Source organism: Bipolaris maydis, assembly GCF_028858645.1.
Source record: "Bipolaris maydis strain C4 unplaced genomic scaffold PSV08scaffold_3, whole genome shotgun sequence".
Taxonomy (NCBI): domain Eukaryota; kingdom Fungi; phylum Ascomycota; class Dothideomycetes; order Pleosporales; family Pleosporaceae; genus Bipolaris; species Bipolaris maydis.
Window position 1 is genome coordinate 2,923,857 of NW_027093859.1, and position 15,049 is coordinate 2,938,905.

Consider the following 15,049-nt stretch of genomic DNA (forward strand, 5'->3'; position numbering starts at 1 on the left):
CTCAATGGCTTTTTGCCGACCGCATGAAAATAAGTAGCAGCCAGGCAAAGCCGTTGCATGTGCCCTCGAAAGCATCTGCGCGCCAGCAAGTGTCGTTGTGGGGGAAATGTGGTGGCAGAGGCCGTTTGATATTGGGGCGTGGGTGAAGCATGGGGCTCGCTGCGGGAGCATCGCTAACGGAGCTAAGGCGTGCCTACCTAGCCAGACTGGACAGTTGGACCACCTGCTTAAGACAACGACGCCAAACTCACGAGCCGCATCTTCGGCCATCAATAGGCGCGCCCACACCACGTCTTTCATCTCGCAGCCATCAGAAATCCACTCGCTCGACGTAGACCTTCCTTCCATGCTTGATTTTATCGCGTCGCGACACCTGCACCAGGTTGGACGTCGCCCTGAAGGCGGGCCATCCCCGTGAGGCCGCGAACTGCCAAGACCCCCCCACAACCGACGACGACGACTATGTCCCTCGCTGCATCATCATCATCATGTCCGCCATCCTCGCGAGACCGCCCAAGCCATGCCCGCTTCCCGCATCAGCCTCCCAACGCGACCCACTTGCGCACTCCCAATGCGCCGCTGAACGATGAGGCCATGTCAAACGCCTCCAACGCGAACCATCTAGGGGACGGGGGAGACATCACGACCGAGGAGGACCCCCGAGCCACGCGCTGGCGAGACCACTATCGGCGCACCGAAGCGCGTCTGGCAGCAGTACTCAGAGGAACATTCCAGGGCGATGCTGTTGATGCTCTAGATAATGCGCCGGGGCCGTCATCCGATGATGTCCCGGCGGCGCATGACGCGCGCCCGGCTATCACACCCAGGAAGCCCACCCGCGCAATTGACGAAGACGACTACGGCGACGACGACGAGGATGACGACGACGACAGCCAGACCTCACCACTGCAATCGAAAAGCGCGACCAATGGTGCCGCTGCCGCTGCTGCTGCTGCCGCCACCACTCCCAGCACGCCAAGCCTCCTCCGCGTCCCATCCACATCGAACAAATCCGGCCACGACCGGACAGGTACACCTTCTTCAGACCATGCAAAGTCATCAGACGATGTGCGAAAGAAACTACAACAAGACAAGAAGGCCGCCGAAGATGCCGCCAAGCGCAGCTTCCACACCCTTTTTTACTCTCTCGAGAGCGACAGGGACGCGATGCTGGAGCAACAAAAGCTTGACGAACTCGACCGACAGGTAGAAGCAGAGACTTCTGGCGCGTCTGCTAATGCTCCAGCTGCCGCTGCCGCTGCTGCCCCCCAGCAAGGGACCTTGAGCACCACCAATCTTGGCGCGTCCAGCCTGACCCTCAAGCACCTCATATCGCGTATTGATGCCCAAAGAGACCGCGTCCATGCCACGGACGCGCAGCTGCGCAGCCTCATCAGCGAAGTCCGTAAGAACAGGAGCAAATGGGCTAACGAGGACCGTGTTGGCCAGGAGGAGCTATACGAGAGCACAGAGAAGGTTCTCATGGAGCTCAAAGCCAATGAGCATGCCCACCCATTCCTCCAGCGTGTCAACAAACGGGAAGCCCCCGACTACTACAACGTCATCAAGCATCCGATGGATATCGGCACCATGATGAAAAAGCTCAAACAACTGCAATACAAGTCCAAGAAGGAGTTTGTTGATGATCTCATGCTCATCTGGTCAAATTGTCTAAAGTACAATGCCGACCCAAGCCATTTTCTGCGCAAGAAGGCTCTACACATGAAGAAAGAGACCGAGAAGCTTGTGCCCCTCATTCCAGACATCACTGTCCGTGATCGTGCAGAGGTTGAGGCGGAAGAGAGAAGAATGCGCAATGGCGACGCTGATGCAGATGGCGCAGACGACAGTGAAGACGAAGAGCCTATTATGGCTTCTCGGGGCAGAAAAGCCCCAAGCAAAGGAGGCAAAGGCTCAAGCACGACAAGGAAAGCCCATCCAGCAGGCCTGGAGGACACACCAGGACCCGAAACAAAACCACCAGTTCCATCCTTGAACAACGCAGTCTCCAACCTGAAGAATGAGTTCTTGCGGGCAGACTCGGAAATGGAAGGCAGCGTGAATGGTTTCTCAACACCCCCTCCCGGCTCAGGAACCCCATTGGGACCCAACAGTATTTCAAAAAACGGCATCAATGGCAGTCAAGCAGACATCTCGGAGGCTGATGGCACTGGTGTCTCAGTCAATGATGCTTTGGACGAGGATGCAGACTTGGATGACTTGGAGTACAAAACATGGAAACAAGTAACGAAGAAAGACCGAGCTATCATAGCATCAGAAAGACATCGGCTCTTCCGCGATGACCACCTCCAGCCCGATGAGCCAGCCATCCTGCGCACAAAAGCTGGTATGCGGAGATGGTTACGACACAAGAAGCAAGCCATCGAAGAGGAATCTGCAAACGGAGCAGCCACCGCACTTGACGGCAAAGATGGTGTTCAGACAATTGCTGGAGAGTCGCTTGCCGAAGGCATTGAGGGTGAGGAAGAGCGTCAGATCCCAGACTATTATGACCCCGTATGCGCTATGCCTGACCTCTCCGAGCGTTTGCAATGGGTTGAAGACGCTGAGGGTCAAGTGATTCCGCAAGTCGAAGAGTACATGCGCGTCTTCCCAAAAGGACAATTCGTCTCACCAGACAGTGCACTTGTGCATAAGTTTGACAGTAACAACCATACACTGCAAGAGACAAGGAAGATTTGCGCAAAGATTGGCATTGTTAAACAGATGCAACTTCAGTCGCAGGTAAGATATCCGTCAATGGATAAGATGATGTTGATCGCTGACTGTTCGTAGCTGTATCAAAATCAATTTCAAAGATATGAGCCGCAGCCATTCATGGAAGCAGACATCGAGCCAATGGTCACTTCAGAAGATGGTCCGATCATGGCTCCTTACATCTGTCGCGCTGCTCTTCAACGAAGTGTCGGCAAGATATTCTATCATGCTGGTTTCGAAGAGTTCCAGCCCTCAGCTCTGGATGCAGTAACAGACATTGCGGCAAAGTTTTTCCACAATGTTGTTGCAGGTCTTGGGGTCTACCGTGAAACGCCAAAGATGAAGTCCGATGTTCCAATCATGCTTCCAAATGGTCAAACTACCAACTGGACTCCGCGCTTTACACAAGAAGAAGCTGTACTCCACTCTTTGCATGCCAACGGTGTCGACCTGGAGTCTTTGGAGGCTTACGTCAAGGACGACGTCGAAAGACTCGGAACGAAGCTGGCCGGCATGCACGACAGAATGCGGTCGTACTATGCCGAGCTTTTGCGTCCAGCAATCGAGAATGCTGGCGCTGACGGTGCCGGAGCTTTCAATGATGGCAGCGAACAGTTTGTGGGAGGTGACTTTGCTGAGGACATTGGCGAGGACTTCTTCGGATTCAAGGAACTTGGCCTTGACGTTGAATTTGGACTTACTGCCAGTGTACCATTGCATCTGCTCCAGAACAGGGTACACAATGCCTACGCTAGACAGGACAACAGGTATGTACTACAATTTAGTTGTATCATGACTATGCTAACCTTCCCAGCAACGTTGCCACCACTGGTGTTATCATGCCTGAACCACCCAAATTTGAACCTATTACTCTTCAGACAGCGGAGCACCAGATCGGCCTTCTCCAGAGCTGGCTTTACAGCAAGCTCCACGACAACAACAGCCAGCCGCTTGTTGAAGACGACGATCTTCCGCCCAAGCAACGCTTTCCCAAGCCTCGTTTGCCACCTACTGGCAAGATTTCGAGTCCTCGCAAGCGTCCGCTTAGAGAGCAGCAACAGATGGCGCGTAAGAAGCGCAAGCTCGATGAAGAAAAGGACGAGAATGGCAATGATCAGAGTGGTTACATGAAAGGCATTGGGAAACCCATTGGTAAACTAAAACTTGAACCAGTGCAGAGAGACAACCACAACCTGCAAGAGCCAGAAAAGGAAGATGGCAGCGCACACGGGATGCCGAGTCCACCGGAGTCATTCTAGGAGCAATAAGTCTCTAACGAGCTTCGTCGACTTGATAGGAATTCCAGTCTCACCTGGCCAATCTCTCTCACAGGGTTTTATTCTTTCTAAAACAAAATGCTGCGATGACTCTGAGGGACAAGAGATCATGCGTTTTCTTTCGCAATCATTTTACTTTAATCAACCGAGAAAGTTTTTGTTCTTGCTGCTTCCTTCCGATGACGACGAAATTTGGGGACTCATTACGGGTTATGTCATTGTTTTTTTTCAATCTCGCGGTACTATCATCTTATTCTCGGCGTTTTTTTTTCTGCTTTCCCGGTCCTTGTGTGTGTCTATGTGTCTTTTTTTAACTTCCATATTTTCACAAAGCTGACGGGGGACCTGGCTTCGTTGTTGGTCCAGCTGGGCGCTTTTTTTGTCTTACTAGACTGGGAGAGAGAAACTTTGGGGAGACTTTGTGGACCCTGTATACCCATGTTTGCATTTCGCGCTGTGGTGCCCCCCTTTTTCCTGAGTGTGGTTGGTTTTCACGTCTAGGTCATTTTTGATTACCTCGGGGTGCGTTATGAAAATATTGGATTGAACATATTTGTTAGGCTCTTGAGAGTGAATGCCGTGATGAGTGACGTTCTTTATATGTGGTGTTTCAAGGCCGGTCTGGCCATGTATGCAGAGACTTCGGAGAAACAGGGTGACTGCACTTACGTTTGTGTTTGCAGGGTTCGATGTTTAGGTGCTGACGATCTACGGATATGTTGGAAATTGAGTGGTGTTTACGTGGACTGTGCCCTCGTGCGTTTGTTCAGTGTTCACGTGTATCGTTTGTCGATCAACTCAGCGGTCAAGGCAATATTAGGAGAAGTGGCGACTTGCAGAGCTGCTAGGATGCCAGCTGGGCCAAAGAGAACAAACGAAGACGACGGGGTATCATGGAAAGTTGGCAAACAAAAAATCTTGAAAAGTGTAATACCAAGTCCGACTATATTCAGCTGCGCGTTACCGTAGCTGAATCAATTTAATAGAGTTTGAGTAGCATGTAAATGAAGTGCAATGTTTGTGCGAGTGCATCGCCGAAGAATGATAGTTGTTGTGAAGACAACAGCCACCATGAATTGGGAAAAAAAGTTAGTATTTTATAGATGTGAGATAACAGGCAGAAGACACGCGGGATGTTGCAATAAGATGCAATTCTAGAATACGAGGGAGGACGCATGCTTGCTTATCAACAAGTCCGAATTATCCTTACCATAATGCAGCTGAAATGCGACTCAAGGAGTCAGTCCAAGAAAGCCACATTATCGGAAGATACAAACAGGGTGCCTGGCGTTTGCAGTGTCTCACCACAAGGAGTGGATCCGGAGGCGATGATATGCCTCGATTCGATAGGTGGCCGAGCTGAAATTGGAGGTTGTTATTAGCGCATTGCCTTTTCCCTTGTACGCGGACCCTTCTCTCCGTTACAATTCCACTCCCTCATCCAGCTCGGCATGCCTGCTGCGAATCAGCTCAACCTAAGTTTCCATTGACGTCATTTGCTTTCTTCTGAGTAGCTAAGTCCTGCTGCTTGTTTTCTCGCGCCCCCCGGCGACAAGTTGTTGGTTTTGAGCTAACGTGCCACGAGGCGTGGATCATCTCGGATGGGACTTGGGACCTGGACTTTCTTTCTTCACGACACCGACTTTCCACTCCACATTCATCAATTGCGCGCGCAAACCCACGCGCGCTCATTTCATACTTTCAGTCGCCCGGATTTCTTACTGCGCATTTTTTGCTCAGTGCCACTCATTCACGCCCACTTTCCTTAGTCTGTCCTTGCAGTTTTCTATTTATCGCCCAACCTCTACTATCTCTCCGACTTTTTTTTTCTCCGCATCATCATGGCGCCCAACGGTCATTTAGCTTCTGGCAAGAAGGGTACTCGTAAGTCTCGTGATGCCCAGTCCTCATCATGGATGGACAAGCATGGCTTCGAGGAGTACGAGGCCTGGAAAGAAGCAAATCCCGACACTCGCCTTCCCTACGACGACTGGAGGCGGTCGAATCAACATGCCAGCGGTCTCTCGCTTTACTATACGACTTTGCGCATTTTTGAAGAGTCGGATTCCAGTGTGCGTCAAATTTTATCATCAAGTTCATTTTTTGATGTTTGCTAACAACACCAGGACGAAAATGGTCAGCCAGTCAAAGCTAAACCTCAACCCACCAAACCACGTGGTCAGGTTGGTCGTCCTAGGAAATCAGCAGCCATGAATGGCAATGGACAACCGCGTTCGGCTGGAACCGCAACGCCGTCTAAGCCTGGGAACCTAGAAGACTCGAGTCCCTCTGCTAAGAAGAAGCGAAAGGCGCGAAAGAAGCCACTTGTACGTATTATCCACGCACAATGCTCAAAATTGCTAATTTTGTCAGTCGGAGGAGATTATCGCATCAGCGAGTGATAGTGATGACGCTGCCAAAGACCCTGAAACCTCAACACCGGGAGCTGAGACTGCAACACCCGCGGCTCCTACCATTACCATTACCATGAATAGCAAACGCAAGACTTCTACTCGTAAGGCTAGGAAGAAGCCTATTGTGAGTGTGAATGTGCATCTCACTTTCATTCACTAACACGCGTGCAGTCGGAAGAAACCATCTCGCCTGAAGATGAGCTCGACGATCCTATGGACATCACGATCGATGAGGTTACGAAATCCACGATTGCGTCTCCGTTGCCTGTTCGTTCTGGTACGTGTTGCACAAAACCATGTGTGAAACTTCGTACCCCACATTGTAATGCGATGCCGCCTGTTCACCTCGGGCCCTCAACCACCCTTTTTCTATGACTGCGGAATTCTAGATTCCGTTTGCTTTGGTTTTTTTTTATATTCTGAAAAAATGATTAACTAATTTACAGCTCCGAAGTTTCCGGTCACGGCACCAGTTGCAAATCCGCCCAAGAAGAGCCATATTCTCAAACTAAGTACCAGGAAGACACCGAAGAAGCAGGAACTTGTACGTTTTACTCTACCGCTATCAATTCTTTACTGAAAAGTCAAAGTCCGAAGAAACTGTGACAGAGGACGTTGGCGAGGCCAATGCTTCTTCGCAAGCTACACCCAGCACGTTTGGCAAGGGTACCCAGCCGAGAATTTCTATTCATACAGACGCCACACCCAAATCAAATGGCGATCCAGATTCGGCCACTGCTTCACCTGCTTCGACAAGCGCACCGGGATCAACCCGACGTGGCCTGCGCACTCGCAAGCCTGCTCAACAGAGGCCTTACTACCATGATTCACAACTGTTTGAGGATGTAGCGCCAGGTAATGTTGATGTCCATGACCAAGAAACTATGTCGTCTCCTGTCGTACAGAGCAGAAGAGTATCTATCGCTTCGCTTAGCAGGAATGTTGACGATGCGCTACTAGCCTCGCTGGACGAAGAAGCCATGGCGCTGCTACAAGAAGAGGCCGAATCAGAACCCACCAAGCCGAAACATTTCAAGGGCAAGGGACGCGCTTGGAAGAAAGAAGGTTCGGATGAAGATGAAGACTATTCGCTTGCTGCGAAGAAGAAGGCAGCAAAAGCAGCAAAGTTGAAGGCAAAGGGCCAGGTGCCCAAGAAGCGAGGTCGGCCAAGGAAGAGCGGACGGTCTGAGGAGCTTGTTGGCGAAGATACTGACGAGGACAAAGAGAATATAAAGCGGAAGAAGCCCCTTCCACGCAAGAGCGCATTGTCTGAGGAGATTATACAGGATAGTTCGGATGGCGGAGAGGAGGACAAGGAGGACAAGGAGGAGAAGTCTATTGTAGAAGAGGGTTCGGTACAAACAGAGAACACGGCTGAGCAAGAGCATAATGTTGAGGAACAAAAGAAAGTCGAGGAAGATAATGGAGAGAAAGTGGAAATCACAGAGAAAGAGGAAGTACCAGTGGAGAACATGACCATTGTCGAAGATGAGGCGAAGGTTGGGCAAGAAGAAGAGCAGAAAATAGAACAAGAAGAGCAGGACAAAGAAGTAGTGACGGTGGAAACGGATGCGAGGACTGAGGAGGATGAGAAGAAGGTGCCCGAAGAAAAGGTGGCAGAAGAGAAGAAAGCTGAAGAGGTGCAGAAGGAGGATGCAAAAGAGCAGAAAGAAGCCTCAGTGGCTCCAGCCAGCCCGCAAGACCGATCATGGACACCCGAAGGTCTACCAAACCCTATACTTCTACCTGACGACCACGCAAAAGACGAGCCAACTGCCAAGATAGATGATGAGCAGGAGATAGCTAGTCCCTTTCGAAAAAGCTGATTGAGCTGTACCTCAACAGCCTTCTTGTAAGTGATTAACCACTTTCAGCACGCATTGATCTCAGGTTGCTAAGACGACCAATTCAGAATATGTTTTCACAGTTGTCGAGTTCAGACACTTACTTTGTTTTCCTTTGTCAATTCCCCGGGGAATAGAATATTGTGTTTTCGAAGAATGGTTACGATGGTGTTGCTGAGTAGTCTAATAAAGTGGCGTTCCCTGGTTCTCTTTGTTGGGGGGATTACATGCAAAATGGGATTGAGGAAATGTTAGCACTTGGACGTGTGTATTATAGCACATTGGAGGCTGGTAATAGATTTTATGTTGTTTGCAGTTTTTTTTTTCGATCATGGACGTAGGTGTGGTACTTACTGCCTGGTAAAGAGATAGTATGGGAAATTGAAATTACACAAGATTTCGAATAGCTGAAGCTTTAATTTCACATTCAAAACCTCATCCCCCTCAGCTTTGCAAAATAGTACAAAAGCCCAAAAGCCAAACCCCCCAAATGACCCCCATGCGCAATCGTCGTATTCGCACTATTAACAAAATACCCGTCATACACCGCGTAACCCGCAACCAGTCCCCAAAGCGGCACAGGCACAATCCCATAGATATATACTTTGGCATGCGGCGCCAAACAAGCCGCCAAACTACTAACCCCCATGACGACGCCCGAAAACCCCATTCCCCTCACTGTATCGCGCGCGCGGGGGCCCTGGTCCCTCATCTTATATGACCTCGAAAGCAAGTACCCCAGGCTCCCAGACAAGCCCGATCCCAACGCGACGGTCAAAAACCTCGCTGGCGTAATGAGCGGCGCAGCCGATGCGAGGAACTGGCCGAGAAAATAAAACGTGAAGAGGTTGGAAAAGAGGTGGAAAGCATTGATGTGCGTAAAGTTCGCCGTGAGAATGGGAATGTAGTTTCCGTTTTTGAACTCTGAGTAATTGAGCGTCCAGGTTCGGAGGAAGCGGTGCCATGGCCCAGGGAAGCCTTGTGCGGCTTGCTGCTGGATGTACATGGCGTAGCCGAAGACGGCGATGTTGGTGCCCATGAGGGTGTAGAGGACTTTGGTGTTGGCGCTTACTTGGGATTCATAGGAGGGGAGAGGGTTGTGGTAGGAGTAGTGCCGGGAACGGGGGAGGTTGAGGGAGCGGGGTGGCGGCCGGGTTGGGGAGAAGAAGGCGGGGGGTTTGGTGGTGGGATGGGGGGTGCGGAGGGTGCGTAGAGCGGCTGAGAGGCGTAGGAGAGAGGACATGGTGGGTTTGGGGGGATTATTTAGGTGTTTGGTGTGTTTGGGACGTTTGGTGTAGTCCAGTTAGAGAAGCGGTTCAGATGGCAAAGTCCAGATACTTGGTGTTGATGCTCCCCTAGGTAGATGCAGTCTTTTTAGAAACTTCAAGGTTTCTATCGTACTTTCTATCGCAAACATTAGACTGTGCTTCATAGAAAAAATTCATAGACATCTTGCTCACGTGCGTTTTGGTATATCAGAGGAAATGCAATATTGGTCTAATCCAGATACGGCGTTGCGCAGGAAACCGGTGAGTCTGTCCAATGCTACTATCGTACACGAGGCCACACCCAGTGAAGCAGCCTAGACAGAAAGGCTGTAAGGAATGAATTGAAATGCAAGTGAAATAAGGATTTGATCTACAAAGCTTGTCACAGTCAAGGCAGCGACGTCAGAAAGCCCAATGACAAGCACGCACGGACCGTTGCCCTCCCCCATCTTCAAGTTCCTTCTTGCATAAAGCGGCCCGCTCAGCTACACCACCACCACACAAACCACCCCTCGCCCACCCAAAATTGCACTCCCGCTCTTGCGCTCAACCTCCAAAGGCTCTCATTGCCTCCGAATACTCGCAGCACTACTCGCGCGAACCTTTACCTGCACCTACACATCACCATTCGCACCACGTACAAGCGAAACACCAACACTGCGACTATCTCTCTCGGGGTTCATTCGGCTTCCTCGACGCAGCAAACGCACCACCAAACATCTGAATTCACGTCTCTATCAGTCACGAGGCCCGATCACTTCTCTAGCTTGCCGACCCCCACTCTCGTCGGCATACACGATACGAGCTTCCACTTGAAAGCCCCCCACTTCAGCCCGTGCTTCATTCGTAACTTGCGAACCTTGACGTCTTGATCAGCGACCCCACCCTCTGGTGGACTCTACACATACACAATGACTTCAGAAATCACGAACCAACTAGCGGCAACGCAGCTGAGGTGAGTCGGCCGAGAGTGAGTGAAAGGCTGCAAGCACGCGCGCTGACACGTCTAGCGATGCCACACCGTCAGGAGAGGCCAATTGGAAGGCTGGACTGAACGCGCCCGTAAAAGATGCGCGACCACAAACAGAGGTACGGCATGCTCGCACATGCAATGCTGGGGAAATCATATTAACACGCGCGTAGGATGTTACCGCTACCAAGGGACTTGAGTTCGAAGACTTCTTTATCAAGCGCGAGTTGATGATGGGCATCTTTGAGGCTGGCTTCGAGAAGCCATCGCCCATTCAAGAAGAGACCATCCCTGTAGCACTTACCGGCCGAGACATCCTTGCACGAGCGAAGAACGGCACCGGAAAGACTGCCGCCTTTGTCATCCCCACCCTCGAGCGCGTAAACCCCAAGAGCCCAAAGACACAAGCCCTCATCCTCGTACCCACCCGAGAACTCGCCCTACAAACCTCCCAGGTATGCAAGCAGCTGGGAAAACACCTTGGAATCAATGTCATGGTCTCGACCGGTGGTACGGGCCTTAAAGACGACATCATACGGCTAAACGATCCTGTCCATATCATTGTTGGAACACCAGGCAGGATTCTGGATTTGGCTGGCAAGGGCGTAGCAGACCTTTCAGCTTGCCAGACCTTTGTCATGGATGAGGCCGACAAGCTCCTTTCCCCTGAGTTCACCCCGGTCGTGGAGCAGTTGCTTGGCTTCCACCCCAAGGACAGACAGGTCATGCTTTTCAGTGCCACGTTCCCCATTGTTGTCAAGAGCTTCAAGGTACGTTTCATGATGCTCCAACTATCACGGTCCTACTGACACAGCCCAGGACAAGCACATGAACTCCCCGTACGAGATCAACCTAATGGACGAGCTTACACTTCGCGGTATCACACAGTACTACGCTTTTGTTGAAGAGAAGCAGAAGGTTCACTGCTTGAACACCCTCTTCAACAAGCTCCAGATCAACCAGTCCATCATCTTCTGTAACTCTACGAACCGAGTCGAGCTTCTCGCTAAGAAGATTACCGAACTCGGCTACTCGTGTTTCTACTCGCATGCTCGCATGCTCCAGCACAACCGTAACCGCGTTTTCCACGACTTCCGTAATGGTGTATGCCGAAACCTTGTATGCTCCGACTTGCTCACCCGTGGTATCGATATCCAGGCAGTCAACGTTGTCATCAACTTTGACTTTCCCAAGAACGCAGAGACGTATCTGCATCGTATTGGTCGTTCTGGTCGTTTCGGACATCTGGGTCTGGCTATTAACCTGATCAACTGGGAAGACCGTTTCAACCTGTATAGGATCGAACAAGAGCTTGGTACTGAGATTCAGCCCATTCCCCAGGTCATTGAGAAGAACCTTTACGTCTACGAGTCGCCCGAGTCGATCCCCCGTCCCATGTCCAACCAACCGCGTGCTCCTGCCCAGATTCAGCAACAAGAGCAAGAAGGCGCTGCACGCGGAAACCCCAACGCCCGTGGCGGCTTCCGCGGTGGACGTGGCGGTGGCGGTGGCTTCCAGGGACAACGCCGAGGACCTCCACAGAACCAGCAAAACCGTCAACAGAATGGCCAGAACACTCAGCGGAATCCTAGACCGCAGCCTGCAAACCCACCACAGGCCTCGTAAGGCCGGCTGCCGCTTCTAGCGGGACTTGGCCATCTGAGTAGTCTTTTGGTTTCAACAACTGGTATATTTTCCCGTGTCGCAACTTCTTCCTGCTCGGGGGCCGCAAAGCACTTGGCGATGTCATTTGCACATACATATTCTGGCGTTTTTCATTTGTATGCAATTATGCAAGCAGCCGCTGACGACACGATACGGGACACCTGGACTTTTCCTTACCAGGTACTGCGAATCGGATCATTGGCGCAATACGGTTTTAACGATCTGGACCATCTTCTATGTACTATATCAAGGGTTGCCTGGGTCGTAACTGTTTTCTGCTTATTGTCGGTCGGCTGGTCTTGCCGACTTACTTTCTTGAGACGCTTTGTCTCCGCCTTGCCGACGGTACATCTCAACGGTTTTCGCCTACTGCATCATCTAGTTTTTCCTTCATCCTCATTTTCGTTCTCTACTCATCACCATCGGCGGTTGGTATAGTCTTTCCAAAAGCTCGGATCCTTTCTTCATCCAGGATTACAGTTAGTACGATCGTCTTTTGTTCGACCCTGCCCTATTTTCGATGCCTACTGGATATCTGTAGCCCATCTCTTGCTACAGGCCTCTTCTCCCCACCACATCCTTTTAACATCATCGGCCCTGGACACATACTCTTTGTCCAAGGCTGAGCACACCTCTACACTCGATCCGACCCGATACGTTACATGTTGACTTACATGTCATTTGTTATGGAAATTCTGCAGTTCCTCTCCCTCCTCTAGGAATTGCATCTAACGAGCGCTACGAATTGGCTCATTTCAAAGTTGGTCATCTTCTTGTTGGCATTGCCAGCGGGAGAACCGGACTAGTCTGGGAGTTGTCTCCAAACTGCGTTGGAGTCGGTATGTCGTATTGTGGACATACTGTATGAATCAACGTATGTTTTCTGCGAACACAACTATAACGTGGATCTCGGAAGACTATGCCCCGTAGAAAGAAAAAACATCAAAACTCATATTTATAAGATACATAACAGTAAAATTAAGAAAAACCTTTTTGGGGGCCCGGCTGGAAAAGATGGGATTACGAGCATGGCGACTGGCGTCATGGTATGGCTGCTATTGAGAGCGACGAAGCAACAATGATTACCTGACATGGTATCTAGATGAGCTCAAAGCTAGTCTCTACAACTTTTCCAATGCAAATCTCTCTTCCCTCAATTCTACGTTGTTAGTTTCTTTTCTTTTTTTGACCTCCGTGACTTCTATAGCCTCTTCTTATTTAATCTGCCCAACGATACTACTCACCATGACAGCAGCCTCTCTCTCCCAAGTCACTGTCGTATTACTACTACTATTACCTCCTGTTGCATCCTTTGCCAAATTACTATTCCCAGGAAACTGACTCCCCCGATTCACACACTCCCGCACCAACTCCCTAACCTTGTCCTTGTTACTCTTCAGCGTCCGCGCAGACACTCCGCCTCTATTCATCAAATCCTGCACTCTCGGCGCCATATTGGACGCCAGTGTACGCCAGAAATAGCTAGGAAGGGAGGACGTATCCAGCGCTTGGAGTAAGGGTTGTAATAGGTTCGTCTGTTGTTGTTGTTGTTGTTGTTGTTGTTGTTGCTGTACTGACGACGACGAAGAAGAAGAAGAGGAGAGGAGAGGATGCACCGGCGTCTTTATCGACTCCAAAAGCGACTGCAGCGCAACTATATTCTGGCACCGTGCCGATATCTCGAGCAGTGCGCGGTCGAGGGACGGGAGTTGAGCTAGAGCGCGGGCGAGCGAGGCAAGCGAGGATTTGAGTTGGGTTTGGACGTGTTCTTGGAGTGCGGTGAGCATGAGGCTTGGCTCGAAGGGTTTTGTGGAAGATGGTGATGATGATGATGATGATGGTAAGGGGGAGAGCAAGTAGAGCGTCTGTAGAGCGGACGTCGTGCGGGCTTTTGTGTCTTCGTTCTGCGAAAAGGTGGATGCGGAGGAAGCGGTAGCAGAGGAGGAGAGTAACGAGGACATTGAGAATTCCTTGATTACTTGGTTGGCGCGCGAGGCGATGCTGCGTTCACCTGGGTTTACGAGTTCGGCTTTTAGAGTGTTGATTGCGTTGATGCGGTCGAGACCTTCGCCTTCTTCTCCTGGTTTCGAGGCAGAAAGGATTTGACGGAGGGAGAGAATGGTGTCGGTAGAGCGCACCATGGCTCGGTGGTCTTCCTTCTTTGCACTGCCTACGCCGCCCAGCTCTGCCATGCGGACTTCGAGTTGGCGGCCGAGCATCAGACAACGGGCTACTGCGCGCCCCAGCTTGACCGTCTCGCATAGTCGTTCGGCGGTGAGTTGGACCTGGGCAGCGACTTCGTACCGCTCAATGACTTCTTTTTCTAGCGTGCGGTACGACTCGGTCAGACTGGCAACCTGGCCTTCCACCTCGTGCAGGATGCGCGCACTCGAGTCTGCATGTTCGCGCGTGTGCTCCAGCAGCGGCAATGCCGACTTGGTCGTAAGCGTGTCAATGTGCGTGTCGACTTCCTGGACATCGAAAAGAACGCGCGACAACGGTGTCGACAGGTCTAGCGGGGTGTCGGAGGGGTTGTTGGTCGAGAGGACGAGTGTGTTGGCAAAGGACGTTGCCGAAAAGTCTGGGTCGAGAAAGGCTTCATAGTCAATGTACGAGGGTTCGGCGTCGTCTTTGGACATGGCGGCAGCTAAGGGCGAGTCCCGTGCCGGGCGCAATGGAATGAATTGGCTTGCTGGTGAGAGAGCTGCGACAGGGTGCTTATCTTAGCGTGCTGGTGCTCTCGGTATCACGTCCAAACTACCCAGCATCACCATGCGAACCAAGTAGCCAATCGCTTGACCTCAATACTCCGACCTCTCCCAAGCTCGGATCTCACCTGGAAATTGACTAATCTCAAATTCTTACAGCAAATGCTCAATCGGGACATGCTCAT

General features: G+C 51.1%; 7 protein-coding genes across 7 annotated transcripts; 4 read left to right on the top strand and 3 right to left on the bottom strand.

Moving 5' to 3' along the window:
• Positions 1–462: 462 nt before the first annotated feature.
• Positions 463–4,180, top strand: PSV08DRAFT_386911 (uncharacterized protein; the record flags this gene model as incomplete). The annotated part of the gene is made up of 3 exons (XM_014219787.2): positions 463–2,745; positions 2,797–3,485; positions 3,533–4,180. 3 exons carry the CDS (start codon positions 463–465, stop codon positions 3,975–3,977), a joined length of 3,417 nt encoding a protein of 1,138 aa, XP_014075262.1. The 3' UTR covers positions 3,978–4,180.
• A 1,656-nt stretch (positions 4,181–5,836) lies between these two features.
• Positions 5,837–8,235, top strand: PSV08DRAFT_360373 (uncharacterized protein; the record flags this gene model as incomplete). Its single annotated transcript, XM_014219786.1, has 6 exons — positions 5,837–6,067; positions 6,122–6,322; positions 6,369–6,533; positions 6,581–6,686; positions 6,856–6,953; positions 7,000–8,235. The coding sequence occupies 6 exons, from the start codon at positions 5,837–5,839 to the stop codon at positions 8,233–8,235; spliced, it is 2,037 nt and encodes a 678-aa protein (XP_014075261.1).
• Positions 8,236–8,577: 342 nt separating this feature from the next.
• PSV08DRAFT_400167 (uncharacterized protein) lies at positions 8,578–9,496 on the bottom strand (the record flags this gene model as incomplete). Its single annotated transcript, XM_014219785.2, has 1 exon — positions 8,578–9,496. One exon carries the CDS (start codon positions 9,494–9,496, stop codon positions 8,681–8,683), a length of 816 nt encoding a protein of 271 aa, XP_014075260.1. The 3' UTR covers positions 8,578–8,680.
• Positions 9,497–10,339: 843 nt separating this feature from the next.
• On the top strand, positions 10,340–12,255 carry PSV08DRAFT_32333 (P-loop containing nucleoside triphosphate hydrolase protein). The gene is made up of 4 exons (XM_014219784.2): positions 10,340–10,476; positions 10,532–10,610; positions 10,665–11,261; positions 11,311–12,255. The coding sequence occupies exons 1-4, from the start codon at positions 10,433–10,435 to the stop codon at positions 12,115–12,117; spliced, it is 1,527 nt and encodes a 508-aa protein (XP_014075259.1). The 5' UTR covers positions 10,340–10,432; the 3' UTR covers positions 12,118–12,255.
• A 99-nt stretch (positions 12,256–12,354) lies between these two features.
• Positions 12,355–12,840, top strand: PSV08DRAFT_279586 (uncharacterized protein). Its single transcript, XM_066092546.1, has one exon. The coding sequence runs from the start codon at positions 12,393–12,395 to the stop codon at positions 12,780–12,782; it is 390 nt and encodes a 129-aa protein (XP_065949659.1). The 5' UTR covers positions 12,355–12,392; the 3' UTR covers positions 12,783–12,840.
• A 504-nt stretch (positions 12,841–13,344) lies between these two features.
• On the bottom strand, positions 13,345–13,768 carry PSV08DRAFT_279595 (uncharacterized protein; the record flags this gene model as incomplete). The annotated part of the gene is made up of 1 exon (XM_066092547.1): positions 13,345–13,768. A coding segment is annotated over exon 1 (236 nt), but the record flags the coding sequence as incomplete, so codon positions are not given.
• Positions 13,769–14,005: 237 nt separating this feature from the next.
• On the bottom strand, positions 14,006–14,795 carry PSV08DRAFT_279597 (Golgi transport complex subunit 5-domain-containing protein; the record flags this gene model as incomplete). The annotated part of the gene is made up of 1 exon (XM_014219783.2): positions 14,006–14,795. A coding segment is annotated over one exon (790 nt), but the record flags the coding sequence as incomplete, so codon positions are not given.
• Between the last annotated feature and the right edge of the window lie 254 nt (positions 14,796–15,049).

Bases quoted from the DNA above. Each gene is read 5' to 3' on its own strand.
- PSV08DRAFT_32333 (XM_014219784.2), top strand. From the start codon at position 10,433: ATGACTTCAGAAATCACGAACCAACTAGCGGCAACGCAGCTGAG. The intron at 10,477-10,531 runs GTGAGTCGGCCG...TGACACGTCTAG, and splicing joins CTAGCGGCAACGCAGCTGAG to CGATGCCACACCGTCAGGAG. The intron at 10,611-10,664 runs GTACGGCATGCT...ACACGCGCGTAG, and splicing joins ATGCGCGACCACAAACAGAG to GATGTTACCGCTACCAAGGG.
- PSV08DRAFT_279586 (XM_066092546.1), top strand. From the start codon at position 12,393: ATGTACTATATCAAGGGTTGCCTGGGTCGTAACTGTTTTCTGCTTATT.